The sequence below is a fragment of the Leptidea sinapis genome, chromosome Z, assembly GCF_905404315.1.
Source record: "Leptidea sinapis chromosome Z, ilLepSina1.1, whole genome shotgun sequence".
Lineage (NCBI taxonomy): Eukaryota > Metazoa > Arthropoda > Insecta > Lepidoptera > Pieridae > Leptidea > Leptidea sinapis.
In genome coordinates this window covers 842976-870944 of record NC_066312.1, presented here as the reverse complement: position 1 = coordinate 870944, position 27969 = coordinate 842976, and the positions used below count along the sequence as shown (strand labels likewise).

The following is a 27969-nucleotide window of genomic DNA, read 5'->3' as shown; positions in this document are numbered from 1 at the left end:
CAGTGAGTTGAGCGGGTGATGTGCGTTGCAGTCTGCAGCCACAATAAGCTCGCTCTTGGTTGTCTCGCAGTAGTTCACCAGTTTGACAAGTTCTTCCAGCGGTGGGTCTTCCCCGTCAGGCATATAGACGGAGGCGACCACTATCGCTCTCTGGTGGGTTGGAAGGATGTGTCTGTCCAGTATTTTTATTGCGCATAAGTCTCTGCAACAAAAATCTGTTAGGGGTTGCACATGTAGATTGTTAGAAATGTAGATACAGGCTCTAGGATGTTCTGGCCCTGAGTAATGTATAAGCTTACCTCCGATATTGGAGAGATGGCATATTCGGCCCCGCCTAACCCACGGCTCCTGGATTAGGGCGAGAGCTGTAGGGCTAACCTCCAACCATTTCCGAAGTTGGGCCGTTGCGGTTTCTCTATGGTGGAGGTTTATTTGGATGGTGCTGCACTTAGAAGGGGATGCCATCTTTGGATAGCACACCCTCCTCGCCATCCCCGATGCAGAGCTCTTCAATGCCCTTGGTGCAGTCGGCATCGCCTTTGGTGCCCGCCGCCAGAAGCTCTTCGAGCTCCTTTAGGCTGTCGAGTGTCCTCCGAGGGAGAGCTAGTGGCGCAGTTGCCATCTGCTGGGTCAATTGTTTGAGCGTCCATGGGTTCCGGCAGTGTATCACTGTCGTCTATACTATTCCCTGTTGTTGTCATTGCCTCACCGTTTGTATCCTTAGAGGGGGGGGTCTCGGTGTATTTACCTCCTGGCCCCTGGAACTTCAGATATACTGAGCCCAGCATGAATGAAAGCCGGCGCTCATGCTCCAAGATTTTAGGGATTTGGTCCTCCGGGATGCTTACCACGATGAAGCTGTGGTCGTTGTGGTGATAAAGGGCGTGTAACAACCAGCTGTCTACTTTGGCCCAAGAGTTTTGGAACCGTAGCATCCCGCCGATTGCTTTGGTGTCCTTCCATTCACCTGGTAGTAGAATGCCACACCTGACGTGGTTGGGAATGTCCCAGATGTTCTTTACTGCCAGGGTGTCACCGTTAGGGAGTTGGATTTCTGGGACAGCCGTTTTCAGCCACTCCAATGTTTTAAGATTAGAGCACCAAAGTTTTAGGACGCCCCCATCATAGACGGGTTTGCCCAGAAACGCAGGCCCTTCTCTGTCTTCACTCATAGCGGCCATCATGGCTGTCATGAGCTTATCTTCAAGCTTACTTTGTATAAGCTGTGCTATATTCGCGTCAATATGCCCTGTAGTGGTAAATGTTATGGCCACAACAGAGTCGGTTTTCGCGGCGTTGGCGTATGACGTCGGTTAGGGCCGATTTAGCAATTTGGCCCTCTTGTGGTCACCCCTCGGAGAGTTGGTGTCATCCAAGCGAGTGCGTTTGGTGGATGTCGAGGGATGGGCTACTCTGCCTGCTTTGTTGGAAGGAGGCCCTCGGTTGTCTGGGGCCTTCCTGGGATCATACCGGGCTTGCTTGACTGGCATATCCGAACCTCGTGAGGTGCTGGGTTGCGGTTCGGGTTCAGAGGAGGGCATTGAGGCGCTAGCTTTCTGAGCGTTGGCCTTGCGAAGGTGAGCTGCTATGCGCCTTTGCCTCCTGTTGGGTCGATGGCGATCTGAATTATCTTGTGCCGAGTGACTCTCCCCTATTCGGGGTTTATTTTGGTTTCGGCCCTTGAAGGATACGAGGTTCTAACCTGCCTCCAGTCTGCTGACTGATTGGGCAGACACTGCTGATGCGGCGTCTGTGCCCATAGACGGTTCCCTATTTGGCTCCTTGGTCTGTAATTTCTGGGTGCCAGCAGGTGCTGAACACGCTCCATAGGTATGTGTGGTCGCGGTGGATTTCTCCGCGGAATGGTTTGTTTTGGGGTTTTTTTTGGATCTTGGGTTGTCCATATTTTACCGGGTAAAAACTTCGTTCCCCTTGCTCCCCACCCTCCACCGAGCCCGCAACTGGGGATGGTTAACCATCAGGGCTGCAAGGGGAATATAGGTCCAGCTGGTTGGCCTCTTGCGCGACATCGGGAGCTTGAGATGAGCGGCTAATGGATTCGATCTTATCCATCAGTTCCTCCACCCATTCTAACCCCGTCAGCATGGCTGAGCACCTCCCCTTGCGGGGACCAGCCGAACCTCGCCTGTGGCCCCGCCAAGGCGGGGACCTCTTGGCGGCTACTCACGGGGCTACCGTTTAGCTTGAAATCAGGACCGAAGGAAGCGTATTACGTTACAGGGGTAACTAAACCCGGACCCCTGTCCCGCTCAACCTCCCAGGACACCGTCATCCCCGCGTACGGCGATCGACTGCGCAGGCCAAAGAAGCAGGTGGATGCTTTAAAATCTTCCGGTTGGCACCCACTAACCGCCGGAAGAGTAGAGCAGATATTAGCCACTGGCCAGCAAAGGACTGCCATTACGCAGCGATTCGTGAAAATCGAGCGCAGTAACTAATCAGTCACAGGCGCAATGTTTCCAGGGTGCACCGGGGAGGTAGGTGTCACTCTATTCAGAACGCCTAAGAAAGGTTTCATCGTGGATCGACATCACCGCCCACACGTGGAGGTTTCTGCAAAGCACCCGTCATAAAGAAGTTACCATCAATGAAATATTTAAAACTTTAAACTCTGAGACACGAGAATTTTAGATATAAGGTGATAATTTTATATATGTAATAAAAAAAAGCCTATTTCAGCTGTGGGATTCGATGCCTCTCGGGAACCAGCTTGAGGCCTAGCACGCACTGCGATTAAACGCTTGCTTTTAAACGTAAGTCTGAAAACGCAAAAAAATATAACACAGCTTTCTATACAAGCGCACGCATTAACGACTTTTTTCAGTGACTAATTTTAAAAACGCAACTTGCTACATTTTGATCGCGGTTTGTAAAAGCGCGTTTTTTTTGTGACCCATAGTATTAGTATGGTGTCGCACGTACAGCGGTTAACCGCATTCGGTTTTCTATTCAGTCTCGACTGGACGATAGCAGAGGTTAGACGTTGTTTGCGGTGCTATTGTAAAGAGATTGTGTCATGTCGTCCGATTCAGAAACAACGTCTGTAGACAACGATAATATGTCGAAAAACATTATTATTGAAGTTGAAAAAAGGCCAGCATTATATGACAAGTCGTTGAATCAGTACAGAAATAGGAATATTAAGGCCACTTGCCAAACAAGAGGTATATCAAAATGTTTGCAGGGAATGGACAAACTTGTCGGTGGCAGAAAAGAAGAACAAGGGTATGTGTTGTGTTTTATTTTATTATTAAAAATATATTATTAAGTTATATAGCATCGTATTGCCAATTTAAAGCACCAGATCGAGGTGTAAAGAAGTCGGCAAATAAATTTCGTATTTGCATCACGTCATTACTAGGACGAAGTCTTATTGGGTGTAAGTTTCGTAGTTCCGAATGTAATTGGAATTGGCACAAATTTTCTGTAAATTCCTTGACATCGTTTTTTCGCACGAAGTTGTGCAATATACAGCACGCTTTTACAATGTAATCGCATAGTTCCAGTTTTGTATCTAATGGCCTATGAAAAATTCGCCATTTATTTGCCATAATACCAAATGTACATTCAACTGTCCTTCTGGCATACGAAAGTCGGTAGTTGAAAATCTTTTCTTTCACAGATAAGTTTCTGCTTGGATATGGTCTCATCAAATGTTTTAAACGTGGAAAAGCTTCATCCCCAACAAATACAAAAGGCATTTCAGATCCTTCATTATAATTTCGTATGATTGATCAAGCTGGTAAATCTAGATGGTTTATTAAAAGTCTTTTACCAAAAATTGAATTTCGAAATATGCTGGCATCGCTATTGGATCCGTATGCCCCCACATCAATAGCTACAAAGCTATAGTTAGCATCTGCAATCGCAAGCAGAATAATCGAATAAAACTTCTTGTAATTAAATGATTCTGAGCCGGTGTAATCGGGTCTTTCGATTCTTATGTGCTTGCCATCTATCGCACCGACACAATTTGGAAAGTGTGTGTGTTCTAAAAACCCTTGTGCTATTTTTAACCAGTCTTCTTTTGTCATTTCTTTTAAATAAATAATAAATGCAAATATAACCACAGCTGCTTGCATGTATGATAAATAATTTCACTGATAAATGTAGCGCCAATCAAGTATTCAAAGTACAAAGATTTTATGCTATTTCCCGTAGCAAGATACCTGTGAACAAGATATTAATTTTGTTTATTTGGTTTCAGGAAACTCAATACAAAAAAAATTGAAAAATATGAAAGATTGTTTCGCTAAGGAATTGGCAGCTCAACAAGGCAAATCTGGACAAGCTGCTCCTCCAAAGAAAAAGAAATATGTTCATTTTGATTCAATGCTTTTTCTTATTCCTTCCATGAAGAAACGAGAAACGAGCTGTAACCTATTATCGCATGACTCTACTCAAGATGTTAATGTATTATCGCCAGTTTCTACTCAGGATATAACATTGTCTGCTTCAACTCAGAATTTACATTTCACTAATAACAAGAGAACATCACTACGAAAGAAGAACTGTTCTCGAGATAATTCAACAGAATATGAAAAACAATTACTCGAAATATTAAAAGATAAACAAGTACAGGACGACGACGACGAAGAAAAAAACTTTGCGCTGATGTTGATTCCTATGCTAAGTAAATTAAATGAAGATCAAAAACATTATGCGAAGATCGAAATCCTTAATGTTTTAAGAAAAGCATGTTCTCATTCATCTCCACAACCCTCTCAAATAGTTTTGAATCAACCATCTCAATTACAAAGATCGAAAATAAGTAGTAGTTCACGTAGTATGACCAGCCACAAAGCACCTATCAGTATCAGTATTCTCCACAATCCTTATCAATGGATATAGTATATTCGGTCCAATCACCGTCAGCAACAATGCCTCCACCAAGTCCATCTCCACAGCCATCTGTAAATTTAACTCCTCAGATTCTATCAACTAAGACTGTGTAAGCACCATCTACGCCAACGATACAAAAGGTGCAAATCATCGATCAAGAAATTTTGAAACCCGCTAGTGCGACTGCCAATTATTTTTTACAATTTGGAAATCAGATAATAGAAGAACATGACTATGCCAAAGAGTAATCTAAAAAAATCTTATTACTTACTTTTTATTTTGCATTTTCTTCTCTTATTTGCCGGGTTCAATGCTTTGAAATAAAGGTTATTAAATAGTTAGAAATTGTTTTCTTACCTTAAGGTGACTGAAAATCGCTCTTCAGGTGATATTGCCTTACGAAATGAAGTGTCTTCATAGTGTAAATACTGACCCACAGATTGTAATAATTTGTCAAAAGTACCAATGGACATTCTGTAGTAATTAAAAAACTTATCAGCATGCTGTCGCACGTCATTGTACATTTTGCAAAAATATCCTTTTAAATGTCTTTGATCTGTTAATGGGTGCACCCAGTACCTATGGCGGCGCTGTTTTCGGTTTCTTTTTTCTAGTTTGAAAACCAAAGCCGCAACACATGCTGCTCGCCAGAAATCCATGGTGATACTGGAATAAAATTAAGCAAAACGCCAACCGCAGTGCGAGGTTGTGTGCGGTTTTGCGTTTTCAGTTATTTCTAAGCCGCTCGCGTTTAATCGCAGTGCGTGCTAAGCCTGAATCTGGCTTGAAATCAATAGATGAAATTAATGATTCAACTTCACCCCTACTCCGCGGCTGTAATGAGACATTCGATAGATGGTCGAAAAAGTTTGAGGCGATGTAATAAAGTTTCACTTTAGATATTATCACAGTTTGCTTTTAATCAAAACAAAATTAATAAATACACCAAATCAATTACACTTTGATGTACTATCTTATAATAAAAAACAAAGCCATCAGTCTCTGTATAACCCAAATGTATTTAAGAATACCCTCAACTTTGATAATGACCATTCGAATACTAACCAATATTATAAACGAAAGAAATAGATATACTCATAATATATATAACCCTATATTTTTATTTGATTTAAAATTTTGGTAATATTCAATGTGGTGGAAAAAACATATTTTTCAAGACGGATTTATACTGTTAGTTTGTGAATTAAGAACACGTTACCATCTATTAATCTATAAAGAATCATTTTTATTGCAATTTGTGCGAATTCTAATTTCTAATGCTTTTTCTACTAGACCTTGCCTTAGGACTTTTCACAGTTGTGTTTATTTAATATTATTTAATTAAATGGGCAATCCATTAAAGAAAAAAATTCTGTTTTTCATTTTGTCCGTTTTAATTATTTCGCTATTGATTACATAATATATTAAATAAACACATCAACTCCTTCAGGATTACTATAAGTTAGTCTTACAGAACTAGTATCCAGGCCCATAAACTATTAATAAAAAAGCATGCCTGCCACGTTTCGCCAACCATTACACTTTTTAGTTTGCTTGTCGATTCATGATAATTGTCGGCGTCACAACTTGCTAGCACTCAAATACTAACGTAGTCTAATAGGAAAACCTCTCAAGCCAAGAGTTAAAGATCTAAAAATGAGTGTCCCCGCACCAGCGCCTGCATTTAAAATTGGAATTGTAAAGCAGGTATATTTATTGTTTTAAATAAATTTTATTCTGCATAGCGACTCTTGTAACATAAACCTCGTGCTTTCTTCATAATATGTCTTGTTGGCAGTGTTCGCGTACTGTATTGAATATAAATAGCTATTTGTTATTTCTCAGTGCTACATTAATCCTGTGAATGCTATTAATATTATATACGAATTTGATTCGAGATGACCGCTACAACATTCAATGTGTATGAGAGAATCCATATTGAATTTTTGTACTTTTTCTTAAAGGTATTGTCAGGGGATACCATTGTTATAAGGAAGCAGCCAATTGGAGGGCCACCTCCAGAGAAGACAATTACACTTTCTGGTATTTCTGCTCCGAAATTAGCCCGGCAAAGAACACCAAATAGGTAATTATGGTTAATATCATAGAACATAAACTAAATGCACTAATAAGTTTAAAAGTAAATATAATATTAAAATTAGAGATTAATTTTTTGTAAGCTTATTGAAACATCCCTTGTTTCCATCTGGATCAGTCAGAAATTAACAGCAATTGTCCTTAGTACATGGACACTTCTGCCAGTTTGAACTTGAGTTATACTAATATTCAAGGTTCTGGTTTGCTGTTGAAATCTAAGAGTTAAATCAGTTCTTGCATATCAGAATCTATTACAAATATGAAAAAATGTGCCTCAGGCTGGCAGAGACCTAACAGGCACAATGAACTCGGCAAGACACATTTATTATAAAATTGCATTACAATAAAAGAGCATGGGACAGTTGTTTCATCCCTAAGGTGTATCATTTAGAATTTCTATTTTGGTATAGTGAACTTTACAACAAATATGTTTTTAACAATTCATTTTCTGTATCCACCATTGGGGAAGCCAGTTTGTAAAATAATGGTACACCAATATAGTTTTCATGGTGACAAAAGAGTTGATGTGAGTTATTAATAATATTTGTTATAAATTTTATATTCAGTGACATTGAAACACCTGATGAACCATTTGCATGGGAGGCTCGTGAATTTTTAAGGAAAAAGCTGGTTGGAAAGGAAGTCATTTTTACATCTGAGAAACCAGCAAACTCAACTAAAGAGTATGGAAATGTTTGGGGAGGGAAAGATGCCAATAAGGATGAGAACATGACACATGCTTTGCTAGCTGAAGGTCTTGTGAAAGTTAGGGAAGGTAGTAGGAATATTCCACAGTTAAAGAAGCTTGTGGAAATTGAGGAAATGGCAAAATCGCAAGGGAAAGGTGTTTGGGGAACCAATGTACAGGTATTTTTCCACTTATGTCATTTCAAACTCCATTAAACTAGAATTAAAATAATAGTAAAAACAATGATTTTGAACATGTATTGTTATTTTTATAGAACCATGTGAGACAAATCAAATGGAATATTGAAAATCCAAAACAGTTTGTGAATAAAATGAATGGTGAGCCAATTAAAGCTATAATTGAATATGTTAGAGACGGTTCAACAGTCCGAGCATGTCTTCTTCCTGATTATATACCAATCACATTGATGATGTCTGGAATAAGGGTAATTGCATATGTTTTAATTTCTGTAGTTTTTTATTGTTACCAACTTATTAAACATTTTATTATCTTAGTGTCCAGTGATCAAACAAGATGGTGAAGCAGAGCCTTTTGCTGATGAAGCACGTTTTTTTGTGGAGTCTAAGCTGCTACAGAGAGATGTTGAAATTATACTAGAGTCTGTCAACAATAATAATTTTGTTGGAACCATTCTACATCCACTTGGAAATATTGCAGAGGCACTGTTAATTCAAGGGTTTGCAAAATGTGTTGACTGGTCCATTGCTGTTATGAAGTCTGGTAAATATTATTCACTACATGCTATTCACACTTGCATGTGCTATTATTGTGTAATCATTGAGGAATATGTATGTGGTATATGTTATACTTCAGAATTAGTATGTTTAATCTGTAATAGATACAGAAAACAACTTGACAAAGAAAATTCTTGTGACAATAATTCACAAACTCATCTCCATAATTTTTTGAAATTCAAAGATTTTGTACTTTTGAAAGTGTTTTACTATGTCTGTATTTTGATAGCTTGTATAGAGTAATGTGATGGTTTCATGAGAGAAATTCAAAGCTCTCAAATATTACACAAATCAAATCATTTATTTGTATAGATTCACAAACTATGCTAGACTAACAATTTGCTGGGTAGGCATACAAAAATAATAATTTACAATTCTTACTTTAAGTTTGCAATGAAAACATACAACATAAAAACAACTTTATTCATAAAAGTGTTGGTTTACTATCCATCATAATATTATTAAAATGTGAAAAATAAAAATTGTTTATTAAAGATGTCAACTTTAAATATCTAAATAACTTATTCTAATGACAATAGATTCATGTCTGTTAAATGCTCTTTAACTGAATAATATTTCTACAAAAAAAAATATTGATTTAAGTCTTCTTTAGTGTTAATTCCGCCAATATTTGTTTTTAAAACAATTCGACACGTGTTTCGCCTCTACACGAGGCATCCTCAGGATGTGTTGTCTCGCCAAAATCTGGCACGAGACTGAGAATATTTCTACGTCATTAAAAATTCCTTAATTTTATTTTTAAAAGAGTTAATATTTAAGTTGTGGTCCGCTAATAATGCTGGTAGTTTACTATAGGAGCTATATTAAAGATACTATTACCAAAAAGTGCCATTGTACACTACATGAAACATATTTTTTTCTGTGTTTACTATCAGTGTATCTAAATAGTTGATCATTAATTGTCCTAATGAATACTAGCACTTCATATATATACAAGCAAGGGAAAGTAAGTATCAGTGGGGCGCAAACGAAGTATAGCTCTTATACATTTTTTCTGACATTTAAAAACTCTACCCTTGTCTGTGGAATTTCCCCAAAATATGATACACAATAAGATCCGAGACCATTTTGACCTATAGACTTACTAACAAATGAAAAATAATATGTCATTTGTATTACTCAGGTGCACAAAACCTCAGGAAGGCTGAAAGTATCGCCAAAGCAAACAAGCTTCGTATATGGACTAATTACACCAGTACAGCTCCTTTGATTCCTGCTAAAGATAAACAGTTCTCCGGGACAGTCATGGAAATTGTGAATGGTGATGCTATTGTAGTAAAAACCTTAAATAATGTGCAGAAGAAAGTATTTCTATCAAGTATTAGACCCCCACGGGAAAAGTATGTATGATTACACATATGCAGTTGTAGACAACTCTTAATTTTTTATTTTGAAATATTTTTATGTAATTATGTTTTTTTTTTTTACATTTTAGGCAAAATGATGAGGAAGGTAAGCAGTCACCAAGACCTAAAGGCTTCAAACCTCTCTATGACATACCATGGATGTATGAAGCCCGTGAATTCCTCAGGAAAAAATTAATTGGAAAAAAGGTTAATGTTACTGTTGATTATATTCAACCTGCTAAAGACAATTTTCCTGAGAAGATTTGTTGCACTGTTGTGTCTGGTGGAATGTAAGTTACATTTATATATTGTGTCACAACTTTTAACATAAATGCATGTTGATAATAATAATGTCATTTATCAATTTTCTAGAAACATCGCAGAAGCTTTAGTCAGTAAGGGGTATGCCACTGTAGTGAAATACAGAAATGATAATGATCAGAGAAGTTCACACTATGATAAGTTATATGAGGCAGAAGTAAAGGCTCTAGGACTGGGAATTGGAGTTCATGCGAAAAAAGATATACCAACTCATAGAATACAGGACACCAGTGGTGACCCTGCTAAGGCTAAAAAATTCTTTCCTTTCTTGAAGAGGGCAAAGAAAACTGAGGCAGTTGTTGAATTTGTTGCAAGTGGGTCCCGCATGAGACTGTATATTCCAAAGGAATCTGTTTTAGTTACATTTTTATTGGCTGGTGTTAACTGCCCAAGGGGCGCTCGGCCTACTGTTGGAGGTGGTGGAGTAGTAGAAGCAGAACCCTTTGGCGAGGATGCTTTGATTTTCACAAAGGAAAAATGTTTGCAACGTGATGTAAATGTCACAATTGAAGATATCGATAAAGCTGGAAATTTCATTGGCTGGCTTTGGCTTGACAATGAAAATATTTCTGTCTCAATTATTGAACATGGTTTTGCTACAATGCACCATACTGGCGAATCATCAGAATTCGCGCGTCAACTGAAGAGTGCAGAAGAAACAGCACGAAACAACCACCTTGGCATCTGGAAAGATTATGTAGAAGTAGAAAAAGAAGTTGAGAAGGAGAAAAATACTATTGTTCAGGACCGCACTGTCAAATATGAGAAAGTTATTATAACAGATATCAGTGAAGACGGCAGATTCTTTGCTCAAAACATAGAGCTAGGTACTAAATTAGAGGCATTATTGGATGAAATACGTCAAAACTTGAAATCAAATGCACCTCTCCCAGGATCATTTACTGCTAAAAAAGGGAATATATGTGCGGCCCAATTCTCAATTGACAAACAGTGGTATAGAGCTAGGGTTGAAAAAATAACAGAGAACAAAAGAGCACATGTTTTATATATTGACTATGGAAATAGAGAGGTAAGTCCCATGAGAGTATATGTGTATTTTCTGTTTATTGTAGTTATTTTTAATTATGTTTAATTTTTGACATGTAAAATATTTTTTAGCTAACGTAAAATATCTATTTAAATTGAATGAATTGTTTGTATTTTAGGTGGTTGATTGTAGCAGCCTAGCAATGCTACCAGCTAACACAGCATCTGATCCTCCTTATGCAACTGAATATGTACTCTTTGGAGTAAAATTCCCATCTGATCCTGAAGATAGAGCAGAAGCTGTAAGGGCTCTGTCTTATGATACCCTTAACAAGAGACTACTCTTAAATATTGAAGTACGAGGGTCTCCTTCAGCCGTCACATTAGTGGATCCCTCTAATAATAATTTAGATCTTGGCAAGGTAATTGTTGTGTATATTTTCAATCTCCATAAATTAATTTGCTAATATTTCATCAGTGATTTTGAATGAATCACATGATCTATAATATTAATTAAATCCCAAATATATTAATGTTACACGCCATACTCCCTCTTCACTCCACAAGACAACTCGGAATGATATGTAAGAAAGGTGATTAGTTTTCTGAAAAAAAAATGTAACTGCCTCAGCTCTAAGTTAAAACTTGAATTTACAGCAATACCTCGAATTAAGGCATAGGTAGGATGATGAATACACACACTACATACAGTTACTTTTTATTGGTGTTGAACTATAGAAATATAATATAACAATAAAGAATAATAAAATTTTACATAAAATAAATACAGTTAAGATTGCATGCTGCTATTTATATCATGTTTGTCCGCAAGAAACTCCCTAAACTACTAAACCTATCTCAATAAATTTTGCACACTGTTTGCAATTTGATACAATTTATCTTGTCTCTTGATAGTTCTTATTTCAATTTGTGACCCTTAATATTTTTAATTAATTTTTTTATTTCTGTATGAATAATTCTATGGGCTTAATTTTTCATGCACAGCTTGACAGTTCTGCTGTGAGAATATTTCATTACAAGAACAGTGAATATAATTGTTAAGATTGAACAAATGCATTTGTTTGGGTGTAGCGACTCGCACCGGTCACCACCTAGTAAAATATATAAATTGTTTTTGGTGTTGTCAGAATCTAATAAAGGAGGGTCTGGTCGTGGTGGACGGTGTGCGCGACCGTCGGCTGGCGCCGCTGGTGGCGGAGTACCGCGCGGCTCAGGAGAGCGCCCGGCGCTCGCGACTCAACCTGTGGTGCCACGGCGACATCACGGAAGATGACGCCGCCGAGTTTGGAGCGCGCCGCTAACATTCCCACCTCACTTGATCACTTCAACCACCCGACATGCTAGTTTGATACTAACTGTACCGTAAAAAGAAATGAATTTAGTTAATTTTGTTGATTGATTTATTCTAATTTATTATTTAAATATATTATTATACATAAATGTTTATAAAAGCAATGTCATTGTCACTACAATCTGTTTTATACCTGTAGTATCGTTATACTTTTAGAATGTGTTCATTGCAATATTTTTTAAATCTATATTATTTTTATTTTACTATATTTTTGTAGTCAATTAAATAATTATTAATGCATAATGTGTAATAATAGATAAGTGTGATTTTTGTCTAAATTATAATAAGTCTGAAAGTGTTAAATGATACAGATAATAAATAATTATATAATCAAGTTTGTTTTGCAGACTGGATTGATAAAAACTTGATATATACTCATTAAATATAAATTGTCAACAAGTAGTTGTACTAGAGAATATTGTTATATTATAACTATGTACTTATTTTGTGAAAATCCCTTGATTTTTCTCTTTCAATTCCTGTTCTGCAGAAAAGGTACCTAATACACTGTGTGCATAATTTGTTAACTTTTTCAACAAATAAATAATTTTGCAAATACATTAATAAACGTCCTTTATTTACAAATAGAAGTGTTAACTGACTCTAAACTTATTGGTGAAGGATCCTTGCTAAATTGCTTCAGCACACATGTAAAATATCCAACCAGTTGTACAAAATTTGAGGAATTCCTCTAAAAAGCCGTAAATATAAATATATTTATTTTTATATAATTCGGCTCATTCGATTCGGAATGTCGTCAAGAATTATGGAATTTATTTCAAACAAGGAATCGAGTAGGTTGAATAATGTTATTACATAATATTCTTGTTAGGTATATTTAAAGCTGATGGCCTCGTTGTCAATGTTAATATAAAAACAATAAATAAATTTTCTAAAAAGTAAAAATGGTATGCAATCATTGTTGATAAACGTGTAATAAATTACACGTTTATCTCTATCTATCTATATAAAATTAAAAAGTATCAAAATTTATCAGTGGTAAGAGCAAATATTTGCATTTAATATGAGAACATTATAATGTGTAGTGCCAAAAAAAAATTATAGCATTATAATAACTACAAAACCTGCACAGAGGTGTCATAGCTGATGTCATAGAAAAATCCAAAATTTTTAAAAATGTTACTGCACGGAATAAATACATGAGAGTATTGACAAATGGCCGCTATCGTAAGTACTTGTGTTGTTGGTATTATGTGTATTGTGATTTTTCTGGAAGAACAAAGGCTATGCGTTTTGTTATTTGAGTTTTAGACCTATATCTGTTGAGTTACTTTGTTCACTAATACATAATATAATCATTATACAGTGATTATTTTGTTATTATTTGTGACAATGTGATTAAGTAAATGCGAAAAATATTATAATTACTGTTATAGAAGGAATAATTAATGACTTCAAAAATTATTTTGTTGTTTTATTATTATAGCTATAGCGTTAAAAAGTTATCAAAACACGCTAACAGATGGCGGTTCCCTGTCTTTCCTATTTTAACAGTTGAGATATTAGGTCTGTTACTAGTATATACAAAGGCACTCGAGTAAAAATGAACTAGCGTTTAATATTATGCCCTACACGGTCAAGCTAATTCGGTACCTGAGTCGAGAGCGACCATTCTCCTCGTTAGAGTAAAAGTGTTCTATGCCATTCTCCCTCCCCGCGGACGTCCTCTTAGTAGCGTTAGCACACTGAACACCAGTACTTAGATGATTATTGGAGTTTCTCCTAAAGAATAGATTTTCAAATAAGGCGCCCGGTATGAGAAAAATATGGCGAGTAAAATCTACTCATCAAATCGGATAGTGATGTTTTTCTCATTTAAATAAAAACAGACTACTTACAAATAAGGCAACAATTAGAATCGTATTTTCCTAGCCACCTAGCGTAACTTTTGAAAATTATTATATTTTGCAATAAGAAGTGCGCTCGCTACTATACGTTAGTTTCCTAAATTTTATTAGATGGCGCTGAACCACAGACAGTTAAAAACAAATAATACTAGATTAAACGTCATCTAGTGTCACTTTCATAAACTATTTCGTATTTCCAAATCAAACACTGAACGGTTTTCGATAGATGACGCTGATCACAGATTTTTAATAATTAGGTACCTGACCATAAGAAAAATCACTATTAACTGTGAAGTCATTTTATGTCTGTAACCAACTCCATTGGGCTTGATTTTGTTTAGTACCTGTGCAAAGAGAATCGTTCTTGAGGAGTAAACTCCAGTCGTGCGTCGGACGACGCGACTACTACTAACTAGTTAAACGAAACTATTTTCAAAATCTGAATCTCAATATTTTTTTATTTCTTCTCCTATTGTTTCATGGTAGTTTTGGCGGCAATTAAGGTTATTAATTTTAAGTTTTAAGAACTATTTTGAAGAAAGATGGGCAAAAAAGGCAACACTACGAAAAATCATCATGAAGTTTGCCGAGCGTAATTGGTCACACCGAAGGCGGTTTCCACAGTGTAACATTTCAGGCAAAACAACACAGCTTTAAATGTGCCCAGACAGAAAACGAGAGAAACAACTCCGCAAGATAGAATGATAACCAGGTTAGCTAAGAAAGATCGTTTCTAGGCTCTGTTTTAATTAAACACGAAGTGTTTGGGGCGGACGAAAGAGCCGGAGTATCAGCGAGGACCGTTATACGACGTCTGGTAGAAGCAGGGTTGTTCGGAAGAGTGGCTCGCAAAGTACCGTTGTTGAAGAAAGAACATAGAAATGCGTTTGCACGTAAATATGGACATTGGACCTACGCCCAATGGCAAAATGTATTATTCTCTGACGAGACCAAGGTTAATTTGATTTCTTCAGATGGAAGGCAATACGTACGGTATCCTGTAAAAGCGGAAATGAATCCATGATTCACAAAAAAGCAGGTGAAACATGGCGGTGGAAACATTAAACTGTTGGGTTCATTTTTTGGACGTGAAGTGGGACCTGTGAGGAAAGTTCAGGGTTATTTATACCAACATCAATACAAGGCAATATTAGAGGAAACTGTGCTTCCCTACGCTGAGGAATATTTCCCTATTATATGGACGTTTCAGCATGATAACGACCCGAAACATACCGTCCGGTCAGTCAAGTCGTTTCTTAACAGTCAGTCGGTATCAGTGCTGGATTAGCCAGCAAATAACCCGGACCTCAATCCAATCGAGCACCTTTGGCACGAAATCAAGAAAAGTTGCCACTTATCGTAACACAACTTTAGATGAACTTAATGAAGCTTTTTGTGAGGCACGGGCAAACATTCCTGTCGAAACATGTCAGAAACTGATAATGTCTATGCCACATCGGTGTCAATTGGTAATTACTAACAAAGGTTTTGCTACTTTCTTTCTTTTTTGATTTTACACGTAATAAAACGGATTTGGTAAAGAAATTAAAATACTGAAGATTAATAGTTTTGTTTAACTAATGAAAAATATAATTTTACTTTACTTTCCTTAATTAAATGTCCAGGTACAGTACTTATACTAATTACAGGTACTTATTTACCTTACATTGAATACATGGTTAACCTTTGATATTAAACACTTTTTTCTATTTATTTACTCTTTTATTTACAGCCATTTATTGCATAATAATTGGACCAAACTATGTAAATAATAGTTACTGAGAAATCAATAGGGTTTTATGTGTATATGTACATAACCGGTTATTTCTCTTCACTATCTTGAATGTCCCTAATTAGTTGACCACGACTGTATGTTCCAAATTTGAAAATTTCAAAGTTAATTAAAATATTCTATTCGATTCAAGCGCAAAGAATATATTATTTACTTTAACGAGTTCGAGCGTTTGATTGTAGTTTGTGTCAAAAAGATGTAAACACCACGTAATAGTTTGTGTTTGGATATTATGCTATAAATAAATTTAAAAAATAGTGTTTTATAGTAATTTTAATGAATTGATGTTGCTGTAAAATTGTTTTTTCGTGACAAATTTTAAAACATACAATATGGCAGACATTACAATTTATCGCTGGTAATCTAGTGACTGTGTTGTGCAACAGGGCTGTACTCAATGTTATGTGTCGGAACCACAGAACAGAATTTTATTATGCATGGTAATGGAATTGGTGAGTAAGAGGTATAATGTTGGTTATTTAGCCACAACCTCGGGGCTTTCTCTTTGTTAGAAACAGAAAACAGTAATTTGCTCACTCTTACCTTTGTAATTAGTAAGTAGACGTCGTTGGAACTTGACAGCATGACAGCTAAGCAAACATAATATTCATAAGTTGAACAATGACGTTCTATACATATGGACATATCATTCGCAGTCTGATAGCGGAACGGCAAAAGTGTGCTAAAGGCAATGTAAGCACTCTTTTCTCCTTAGTCGTCTGTCAATCACCAAGTGCGCTTAGGTGTGCTTAAAAGTGCTTAAATAATAAGTTAACGACGCAATAAAAGATGGTGTGACTTATCACCGGTAAGTTAGGTTGGGAAAAAGCATAAATAATTTAGTAAAACTTATATTTTTCATTAAATATGGTACAATAAATATTGACAAGTAAACACATACCTTTCTCTCCCGCTTGTCAGAATGAGACAGATGATAGGTCATAGTACGCGACAAGCACATAGTCAGAAATGAAAACTATAGAGTCGCTCTTTTATTAAAGGCCCAGTGAACAATGATTAGCAATATTTTATTTTGTGTACGGAAAGTCATTGCTGATAGTCACTTTTGAAGTAAAACTTCTTTAGGCACGACTTGGGGGTAACTCAGAATTTTTATCTGACGGAAGTAACGCTCAGTACAAAAGTCAATTGAAAGAATTTTTTAATCCCTTATAATTTAATGGTTTTAAAAAATATTTCAAATTGTTCAGTAAAATTTTTACAAATCTCCAGGTGTATTATTTGTTTATTTATTACTACCATTGCAATAAATAATATATAACTTTTCAGAATTTTTCTGACATTTGCGACATTCGCTAATTTGTTTTTGGTTTCTTCGCCTATTATTAGGAAAGTTATGGTTGTTAAATAATTATAAAACCAAATATATTAAATTCAACGCGCCAAATGTCAAAAATGTAGATGCGAATATTTTATTAAATGGAGAGGTGGTAAAACCAGTGGAATCTGCTATATTTCTTGGCATTACTCTTGATTCCAAATTGCAGTGGGGCTCCCATATTGAAGGATTGGCGAATAGGCTTAGTTCTGCAGCATATGCGGTTAAGAAAATCAGACGGTTAACTGACATAGATACGGCGAGATTAGTATACCTACTTTAGTTATTTTCATAGTATTATGTCATATGGTATATTGTTATGGGGAAGTGCGGCCGATATTAATACTATCTTTGTGCTGCAGAAGAGGGCTATTCGCGCGATTTATAACCTAGGTCCTAAAGAATCAATAAGAGAAAAATTTAAAGAAATAAATATTTTGGCTGTTGCTTCTCAATACATTTTTGATAATGTTTTGTGTGTTCATAAGCACATTGAGGAATTTTCTACAAACTGTGACATTCATAATGTTAACACGAGGAACAAACATAAACTTGTTGTGCCTACTATTCGGTTGGGTCGAGTTAGTAAGTCTTTTGTTGGTCGATGTATATGCTTCTACAATATGATACCAGAAAATGTACAAAACAAATGTGTTACGAAATTTAAAAGAATTGTTAAAAAACGTTTGTGTGGGAAAGGTTATTATAGAATAAACGATTTTCTTAATGACACCACGGACTGGGATTAAAGCGAACACCCTCAGGCTCTTTAATTATTAATGTTTATTGTACGATATTACATTGTAATCCATATTTTATATAAAAAAAAGCCCGCTGAGTTTCTTGCGCCCATTCTTCTCAGGTCTGAGGCAGTCTCTTTTGAATGGGTGGTAGATTTTGACGCTCAATAAGTGATTATAAATCCTATTTTGAATAAAAATATTTGAATTTGAATTTGTATTTGAAAAGGCAAAGGGTATTGAGCCCATACAGCCATATTTTTAATATTCAATAACAACATCATATTGATGTGCTAATAATTTTCCTTCAATCCAAACCTTCAATTTCTTATTTTCACTTATTTTATTTAATGAGTGAAAATTGTAAAATGTTCGAATTAGTATCAAAATATAAAAAGAATACAAAATGAAAATAATAATCTGTCAAATAAAATGGCGGAATCCCAGGAACATTTTACTCTTTCATCAAGAAGAATAAAAGAGAAAATCAAGAACCTGATAATGATTTGACCTGTAAAGTAAGTGTTTAATTTCAGATGAATAATAATGTCAAAATAAGCATTATAGCATTATTTGTAAAATATATAAAATCTTACTTGATAAAATTATAGTAATAAAGGCATTTTTTTTTCTTTTAGGTAGAAAATGCCAACTTTGCTCTCACTAAAAGGTTTAAGCGTTTAAAAATTCTTACTTTTTCTATATTATTCTTATAAAGTATGATAAAACCTTTTTAACTTTTAAAGTATTGAAATTTCTTTCGAAAGTGAATATACTTTGTAAATTTAGTCAAATTGAAGCACATACAAAAGTCTAATTAGCCATATTTAAAATTTTACAAAGCTATGTTGGTGACCGCTTACATTAAAAATGCCAAAAAGATACCCTGGAAAAGATTTCTATGTATTAAAACAAAATTTTACAATTTAAATTTATTTCAGGGAATCTAAAATTTTAATAACCAGTTTCCCGAATTATTTTATGTAAATAAAAATATTGATGAAAATGTAAATCTTGATTTAAAAGAGTGGCAATGAATATCTTGCTACTTCTTTTCATTTGCTCAACCACGGCGTTTGCACTCAGAACATTTTTTTGATTCATACAATACCATCACATTAAAATTAATTTGTCAACTTGTCTATAAAATACATCGGTTTACGCTTGCTTCCTTGACCTTTCTAAGGCCTTCGATTTAGTCTCATATGACATCCTATGGGAAAAGATGAGAGAATTCTATATTCCTAATGAGCTTATTAACATCTTTAAGTACTGGTATGGGAACCAGTTGAATAATGTGAAATGGTCGGGCACCATGTCTGATTCGTACAGATTTGAATGCGGGTTGAGGCAGGGGGGGTTGAGCTCGCCCTCCATTTTTAATCTATATGTAAATGGTATGATCGAGGTGCTCAGCAAACAGCATGTCGGTTGTTACATAGACGACGTATGTTTCAATAACATAAGCTACGAGGACGACATGGTTCTGCTAAGCGCTTCGGTCTGTGGACTCAGAAAGTTGATAAGCACTTGTGAGGGCTATGCAGCTGGACACGGGCTGGTGTATAATGTTAAAAAGAGCAAGTGCATGGTCTTTCATGGAGGGCCTAGAAAAGTAACAGAGATGCCAACTATAAGGCTAAATGGAACACCGTTAGAAATGGTTGATCTATTTAAATATCTTGGCCATTTAGTAACACCTTCCCTGAGGGATGACGCAGATGTTGAGCGGGAACGGGGGGCGATGTCGGTAAGAGCTAATATGGTGATCCGTAGGTTTGCAAGCTGCTCTTCAGGTGTTAAGATTACTCTTTTTAGGGCTTACTGCACCTCATGCTATACCTGCAGCCTGTGGACTGACCATACGCAAAGATCGTACAGCGCCCTTCGGGTCCAGTACAACAATGCATTTAGGGTGCTGTTGAGGCTCCCTCGCTATTGCAGCGCCTCAGCGATGTTTGCCGAAGCCCGTGTTGACTGTTTCTATACAATAATGCGAAAGAGAGGCAGGTCACTGGTGCGCCGAGTCCGTGGGAGCAACAACAGCATGCTGGCTGCACTGGCGGATCGGCTCTACTGTGGTTATATAAACCGCTGTTGTAAACTGCACGTTGCACACAGGGACGGAGGAATATGGGGCTTTGTTATTAATTTTTTAAAATTCAATGATTTATGTACTCATTTTATGTTAATTATAATTATATCTGACTGTATTATTATGACATTTAAGTGGGCCATAGTAGCCAAATAAAGAATAAAGAATAAAAAAAAAATATAGAGGGCACTGATTGATACACATTACACCCGCTTCGCCCGCCTACACAGTAGGTAGCTGCCAATCGCCATCTTGTTTATTAATTTATTTGCCGCCATCGCTTTGCTTATTCATTATTGTTGTTGTTTGGTGTTCGTTGCGTGTTGAGTATATACTGATTTCCGTTTAATTCCTTAAAATGCAAAGAGCATAGGTCCGAATGGTCTGACAAGATATTTACTATATCTACTATGATATTTATATATAATTGGTGCAGTCCATCAATAAAATACTTCAAGGAGCAATTTCAACGCACGATGAGGAGGAAATAATGCAAACATTCGCTATACAGTATTATACTAAAAGAAGAAGGAAATAATATGTTTTTTTATTGTAACATAAGTTCCTAATATCTACATTTCAGTAATTCTGCATTAAATTTATTGCGGAAATCCTGTGTAAAATTAATGTTACAATTAAAACAACCAGGTAACAACCAACAATACAGGTATTTATGTTATACGACATACGTATATGTAGGTATAACCAAGGAATGTTTTGTCAAGTTCCCACGCGATGTCGCTTTCGCCTTGAAATTGACTGACAACTCTATACCTATATTATATAATGTACTCTGTGTGCTCAACCATTTACGAACTAGCGGTAGATTCAATAAGATTTTTTTTGCCAATAGTGTCAAATTTTGTGTGATTTTTTATTAAAAAAACCTGCGGCTGAATAGATCTTGAACAGAAAATAGGGGCAGACTGATGATCGTCAAACTTATAGCAACCCTCTTTTTCGTCTGGGTTTAAAAAAAATACCTAACTGCTACTCCACTGATGTCACTGTCCAAATCGGATTCTAAATTCAAAATATGCAGCTTGAACTTAAAAAATGTTTACATTGATGACTATTGGGCAATAATATTTTAAACTACTGGAGTAACGCAGAAATGTATAGAAAAGTTAGTAAGGTGTCATTTATGGCATGTGCTATATTTCGGTTTGATTTTGTATAACATGCATTGTCTATATCTATAGAAAGTCATTGAATTTGAATGAAAATCAGTAATCAGTATAATATTTATTATCCATGCTCTTTAGTCATGAATACATAGAATTTTGTTAAACACGCAGGGTTGTCGTAATTTTGCAGTCGTGTGAAGAAAAAACCCGTCGAATTCGTGAAATAATTATGTTATGTATTATAGTAATTTAGTGTTGGCTTTGAAAATTATTTTGCTCTATTTTACACAAAATCAGTAATAGAACCAACGATGGAAGAACTGTTTAACTCTGATGAAATTTCCAAATGATCTAATGAAATTTTGTTACCTACCTATTAGTCGGAAATGTAATTCGAGATTAAAAATTTAAACAAAGAAATGCCACTGTTGAAATAATAATTCAGAGATGATAAATGAATGATGAATATTTTTACATGTTGTTGAATTACAAAATTATTTTGATTCATACATATACAAAAAATATTATTTACAAATGTCTTAATTTTCGGGGTCTGAAGAGCTTGATGACGATGAATCGCAATTGGTTACTTTTATTATAAATTGTATTTTCCGCAGCCAACTTGTCCATTGCAAGAGTATGATCATTTGATTTTTCTCTTTTTACGATTTCTAGTAAGTAACTGAGTTTTTATCATATTATCTTCATCATTTATATTTTTGGATTTGAACCATTCAATAATTTGCGCTTTATGGCCGGCAGTAGTGAGGTTCAATCCTAACCTTCGGGAGTGGTAAGGGACTTTATCTAAAACTAATACCGAATTGGCTTTTGGCTTTAGCAGTATGCCCTATAGCTTTCATAATGAGCGAGTTTTTTAGTGTGTTTTGTATTCGAACATTAATATTGCTCCATCTACAAAACTGTCCTCGCTACCTATATGAGATATTATAAGATGCCTTCCTTTTCTGGTTGTTATGGTTACATCCAGAATTCGTTTTGTTATGAAAACAATGAAATAAAACAAAATTGATAAATGAAATAAAGAAAACAAACAACAAACAAAAACTTAACAACTACAACGGAAAAGCAAGAGCACATTTGATCACGACGAACGTCAGAAACCGAATTATCAAAACAATTCGGCGACCAGTCTATACCTGTCACTTGACCTAGATTTTTTGTAACATTATTATGAAATGTTACAATTTAAGGACCAAATATTTCAATTTTTAGAGGACGCAATTTTATTTTTGAATCATGTATGGGGGGTCAATAGACGCCTATCCTCAAGTTTGTGGGGTCGCCTGACGCCTCCCATGTCCCCCGGCCGCCATCTTGGAAAAAGTGGTGAAAACCCTTTTTTCGCGATATCTCGGAAACCGTGCGTCTTACAAAAATTTGTAAGACGCACGACATAATTTGTAGCGAATTGTGTGGCCTACAAATATGTTTATAAACCTCTTTACCCTAAAAAATTAAAATATTTAATTAAGTTAGTATCAGTATCAGCTCGATCCATTTGACCGCGTGCAACGCAGAGCAGCTCGAATTGTCGGGGACCCAGTACTCTGTGAACGGCTGGATCACTTGGCGTTGCGTAGAGACGTCGCTTCATTGTGTGTCTTCTACCGCATTTATCACGGGGAGTGTTCCGAAGAGCTGTTCAACCTGATTCCTGCCGCCGAATTTCACCTTCGCACGACAAGCCACAAGTTACGATATCATCCCCACCATCTGGATGTGTGGCGGTCCTCCACAGTGCGTTTTTCAAGGAGCTTTCTTCCTCGTACCACGAAACTGTGGAATGAGCTTCCTTGTGCGGTGTTTCCGGGACGATACGACATGGGTACCTTCAAGAAAAGCGCGTACACCTTCCTTAAAGGCCGGCAACGCTCTTGTGATTCCTCTGGTGTTGCAGGAGAGTGTGGGCGGCGGTGATCACTTAACACCAGGTGATCCGTACGCTCTTTTGTCCTCCTATTCCATAAAAAAAAAAGTTATATGTCACATGTCCCAAAAATAAAATTGCGTCCTCTAAAAAATGCAAAGGTCGTGTACCTAACATTACAATCGACTATATTTATGTTTTTCTTCTGCAGACGATAGACAATGTTTAAAGCTTCTATCTTATTGCGAATGTGAAAGCAAAGTTTGCATGAAACATTTTAGTTTTTGGATGTATGTTATACAATACTACAAAGAGAAAACGTTGTGCAATATTTTTTTGTATGAATTTAGACTACACTATAATTTTAAAATGATATTGAGTATATTTCGTTACACGAAAAGGTTATTTTTTTTAGTTGGCAACACTATTATTTTTTTGATCTCGAATTTTAAAAAATTTCAGACTTTACGACGTACATTTGTTTACTATGTTTTTCCTATCACCAGAGAATTTGGAAATAATTTTATTAAACTAAATCGCCAAAACGATATAATATTGGATTGGCATTTGTCCACAGAACACTTACCCTCTAACGAGCATTTGGCACTAGGTACCTAGATTACAAAAACATAGAATATGATTTTTTACCCAAACGATGCTTAGAAATCTTTTGAACCATCGTTGGTATATTATTCCTGTTCTTGCATTGTGTTTGAGTGTAATTTATTTGTATTTAAATTATTTACAAGAAAAGTATGAAACAAATAATGATGGCGAAAGATGTATGTCGGAATTAACATCTTTAAAGTATCAATTGGCTGGTAAGTTTAAAAAAATAAATCATATTTATTTTTAAGTACACATAAAAAATATGTAGCCGGTATCAGACTTAATGTTTCATAAAAAATTCTCATTTTTACAGTTGTAACAGAATATAAAAATCATATAGACAAATTATTAACAGAAACCATTAAAAAAAATAATGATGATAAGGAGCAATTTAAGGATATAATAGAAAATTGTATAGCCATGAAGCAGCAGGCTGCCATATGTCAGGTGAACATAAACAAGATGTGCAAAAATCTGCAAAACAATGTAACATTTCAATAATCTGTCTGATACATTTAAAAAAATCTTGCTGGACCCAGTCTCTCAATGTGTAAACCCTCTTGGTCACTAGGGTAAACATATGGGTTTTTCATCAAAATAATGGTGAATTAGCTAAATGTGTTATTTATTATAAGGAAAATTATTAACAAAATTAAGTCCAAATACATGCATTTTATATAATTACTATGAAAATTAACCTTAATATTATTCTGACAAATTTTATATTGGAGGGGAAATAACAGGAATGTGGCTCCCCTGATATAAAATAGAAAAAAAATTTTGCCACCCATGGAAATCAGTAATAGCAGAGTTTAGGAGATGTTTGAGTAAGCTTGATACTTGAATATGTATCTGACTAATATAGCTTGAGAAATGTAAGCAACACTTCTGATAACTCTGTTGTTGCAGGTAAAGGGGGCCTGGTGATGAACACTTAACATTAAGAGAGCCATAAACTATTGTTCTCCTCTTCAATAATAATTTATTTTTCATAAATGGAGTTATTAATCTTAGGCTCTCAGCTTATGTAATCTGTGATAAATTCTATTTGCACATTTATAAGGATAGTGACTTACTCAGCATCACAGATTACTTATTGTGCCAACTTCAGCATTGCAGACTCCAGTTAGCATCATTAGTAGGTCTGAAATCCACAAGGTTTTTCTATTGTATATTGATTGTCTAAAAATCTTATTTTATTGTTTTAATCACTATGTTTTTATCAGATAAAGTATAATACAAGAGAGATATTCACCTGAGGGTGAGTGATACACCTGACCCATCACAATGCACAGCCAATCTGGATTTTTACTTGGACCCAAAATTGAAGGGCATCACAATTGAGCTTGTCATTTAATATAAAGTGACTAGCCCAGTAATCAACAGGCCAAGTGATGCATACTATGTCCTAAAATAATATAATAAATACTTTTCCAGTCTCATTAACTCGTAAATTTACTTAACATTTATAACATTTTAATATTCCAGTATTATTTTATTAATTTTCAGAGTCAATTTGAAGATCTTCAAGGGGCATGTAGATCTGTTAAAGAAAAGTATGATATATTAATAAAAGGAATGGAAAACGTAAAGCTGCCCTCATAAAAATACATTTGAGTGCAATATATTGAATAATTTTGTGTTCCCGTATTTAATAAACAATATTATAAAAATGGCCTTTTATAAGCATTCTTCAACACCTTTGAACAAGTATGTTGGTAGCTGTTGTAAAAGTTTACTTGTATTTGTCATGGCTCCTTATTTGGGATTAACAACTACATTTATTTATAAAGCTTATATAGTAGCTGGTTTTCAAGTTAAATTACTGTTGGGATCATAGATGTGTCTATTAGTGAAATAAAGTTCTGTGTAAACAACATTGGGGATATCAACTCCAAATATCTAGATGTTGAGGATGAAATTAAATTATCTTCTAAGGTAGTAGAAGATTATATTATCTTCTCACTCTAGTGAGAAACCACACCACAGATCATTCTCTCTCTTTTCCAACAATGGGATCATACATAGGGTACATATGTGTTGCTGTCTTGAGGCGAGCGGAAACCACAAAATATACTAGCAGATATACTAGCTGACAATCCTGTAGATTTCGTTTGTGATGACACGGGACCAGCCATTAAGAAAGTGAAGTCTATCATGCCATAAGGAATGCAAAAGCAATCGAAGAGTGTAATCTAGATTATCTCGTTAACCTCTTTAATGCTATCTACGACTTGGGCACGATTCCTTCTGACTGGCTCAAATCGACATTTATCACCATACCAAAAATCAATAAGCCCAAAAAATGCAGTGATTACCGCACAATTTCACTCATGAGTCACGTTTTGAAGCTCTTTTTAAAAGTACTTCATAGCAGAATTTACTCGAAATGTGAGTCCTTACTATCATATACCCAGTTTGGTTTTAGAAGCGGTTTGGGTACAAGAGATGCACTTTTCGGCTATCAGGTGCTGGTACAAAGATGCTGGGATATGAATAGAGATCTATTTGTCTGCTTCATTGACTATGAAAAGGCCTTTGACTGAGTTCAACATGTCAAATTGATGGAAGTGCTCCAGAAAATTGTCTTGGACTTTAAAGACTGTCAATTCATCAGAAACTTATATTGGAAACAGCGTGCAAACATTAGGGTAAACGGGAAACTTTCATCATACATCGAGATAGACGTACGACAAGGCTGTATTTTGTCACCCTTACTTTTTAATTTGTATGCTGAAGCCATATTTTCCGAACCGCTTGATAACAGCACAGACGGAATATCAATTAATGGCAAAATGTTGAACAATATTAGGTACGCAGACGACACGATATTAATCGCGGACAGTCTTGAGGGCCTTCAAAGACTAGTCAACTCCGTAGCTTCTGTCAGTGCTGAGTATGGTATTAACATCAACACCAAAAAGACGAAGTACATGGTAATAAGCCGTACACCTGAGCTTACCACTTTTTTATCCCTCAATGGTCAGTCTTGAAAGGGTTGCCAAGTTCAGATATCTAGGCACAATGGTTGACGACTCAGGAGATCACAGCCTCGAAATACGATGCAGAATAGAGCAAGCACGCAACGCCTTTTCAAAAATGAAAAAAGTACTTTGTGACCGGAACCTAAGCATCTCTCTTCGTATACGCATAGCGCGGTGCTATGTCTTTTCTGTAGTCCTATACGGCGTAGAAGCTTGGACGCTGACAGAAGCTATGACAAAAAACTGGAAGCGTTCGAGATGTGGGTGTACAGACGTATGCTGAAAATTTCTTGGACAGAGCGCGTACGGAATAGCATCGTGTTAGAGAGAATGGGAAAGGCTACAGAGATACTTACGTCTATTAAGGAACGAAAGTTAGAATATTTTGGACATGTGATGCGTAATGCCAAGAAATATGAACTCCTTCAACTAATCATGCAAGGGAAAGTGGCAGGCAGGAGGAGGCCTGGCCGCAGAAGGATATCAAATAATAAGGATATCAAGGAATAAGAGCACAAGATCTTTATTTAGAGCAGCTGTGTCGAAAGTTGAAATTGCCCTAATGATTGCCAACCTTCGCAAGGAGACGGCACGTTAAGAAGAAGGTCTTGATTAGACAAAAGCGTTGTATTCATCATTAGACATAATATTGCATTGTATTATATCATTATGATGTACCTACAAAGACACTCGGTGAAACTGTTAAAATCATATTTACGAGGTGTAAATATAAAATTGTAATTAAGAATCAAAAGTCGGGCTGTTCGAATTGTCGCTGATCCAGTGCTGTGTGAAAGGCTCAATCACCTGGCGTTATGTAGAGACGTCGCTTCATTGTGTGTCATCTATCAAGGAGAGTGCTCCGAAGAGCTGTTTCACCTGATTCCTGCCGCCGAATTCCACCTTCGAACGGTACGCCACAAATTAGAAAATTAGGATATCGTTCCCACCATCTGGATGTGTGGCTTTCTTCCACGTTCAACCTAGCTGTGGAATGAGCTTCCTAGTGCGGTGATTCCGGGAAAATACGACCTTATATAAGTATACCTTCAAAAAAAGCACATACACCTTCTT

The 27969-nt window shown here is 36.0% G+C and overlaps 1 protein-coding gene and 1 long non-coding RNA gene across 2 annotated transcripts; both read left to right on the top strand.

Annotated features, from left to right (window-relative positions):
* Positions 1-6402: 6402 nt before the first annotated feature.
* Positions 6403-13875, top strand: LOC126978896 (staphylococcal nuclease domain-containing protein 1). The gene is made up of 10 exons (XM_050828016.1): positions 6403-6570; positions 6828-6949; positions 7527-7827; positions 7923-8093; positions 8164-8389; positions 9548-9764; positions 9860-10060; positions 10143-11121; positions 11258-11500; positions 12227-13875. Exons 1-10 carry the CDS (start codon positions 6520-6522, stop codon positions 12398-12400), a joined length of 2685 nt encoding a protein of 894 aa, XP_050683973.1. The 5' UTR covers positions 6403-6519; the 3' UTR covers positions 12401-13875.
* A 10233-nt stretch (positions 13876-24108) lies between these two features.
* LOC126978940 (uncharacterized) lies at positions 24109-25584 on the top strand. Its single transcript, XR_007732730.1, has 3 exons — positions 24109-24123; positions 24225-24397; positions 25421-25584. It is a non-coding gene; the product is annotated as an uncharacterized LOC126978940 (long non-coding RNA).
* Positions 25585-27969: the final 2385 nt, after the last annotated feature.

Excerpts from the sequence above, each read along its gene's own strand:
- LOC126978896 (XM_050828016.1), top strand. The coding sequence starts at position 6,520 with ATGAGTGTCCCCGCACCAGCGCCTGCATTTAAAATTGGAATTGTAAAG. Across the intron at positions 8,094-8,163 it reads TGATGATGTCTGGAATAAGG|TGTCCAGTGATCAAACAAGA; the intron begins GTAATTGCATAT and ends TTATTATCTTAG. Across the intron at positions 10,061-10,142 it reads ACTGTTGTGTCTGGTGGAAT|AAACATCGCAGAAGCTTTAG; the intron begins GTAAGTTACATT and ends TCAATTTTCTAG.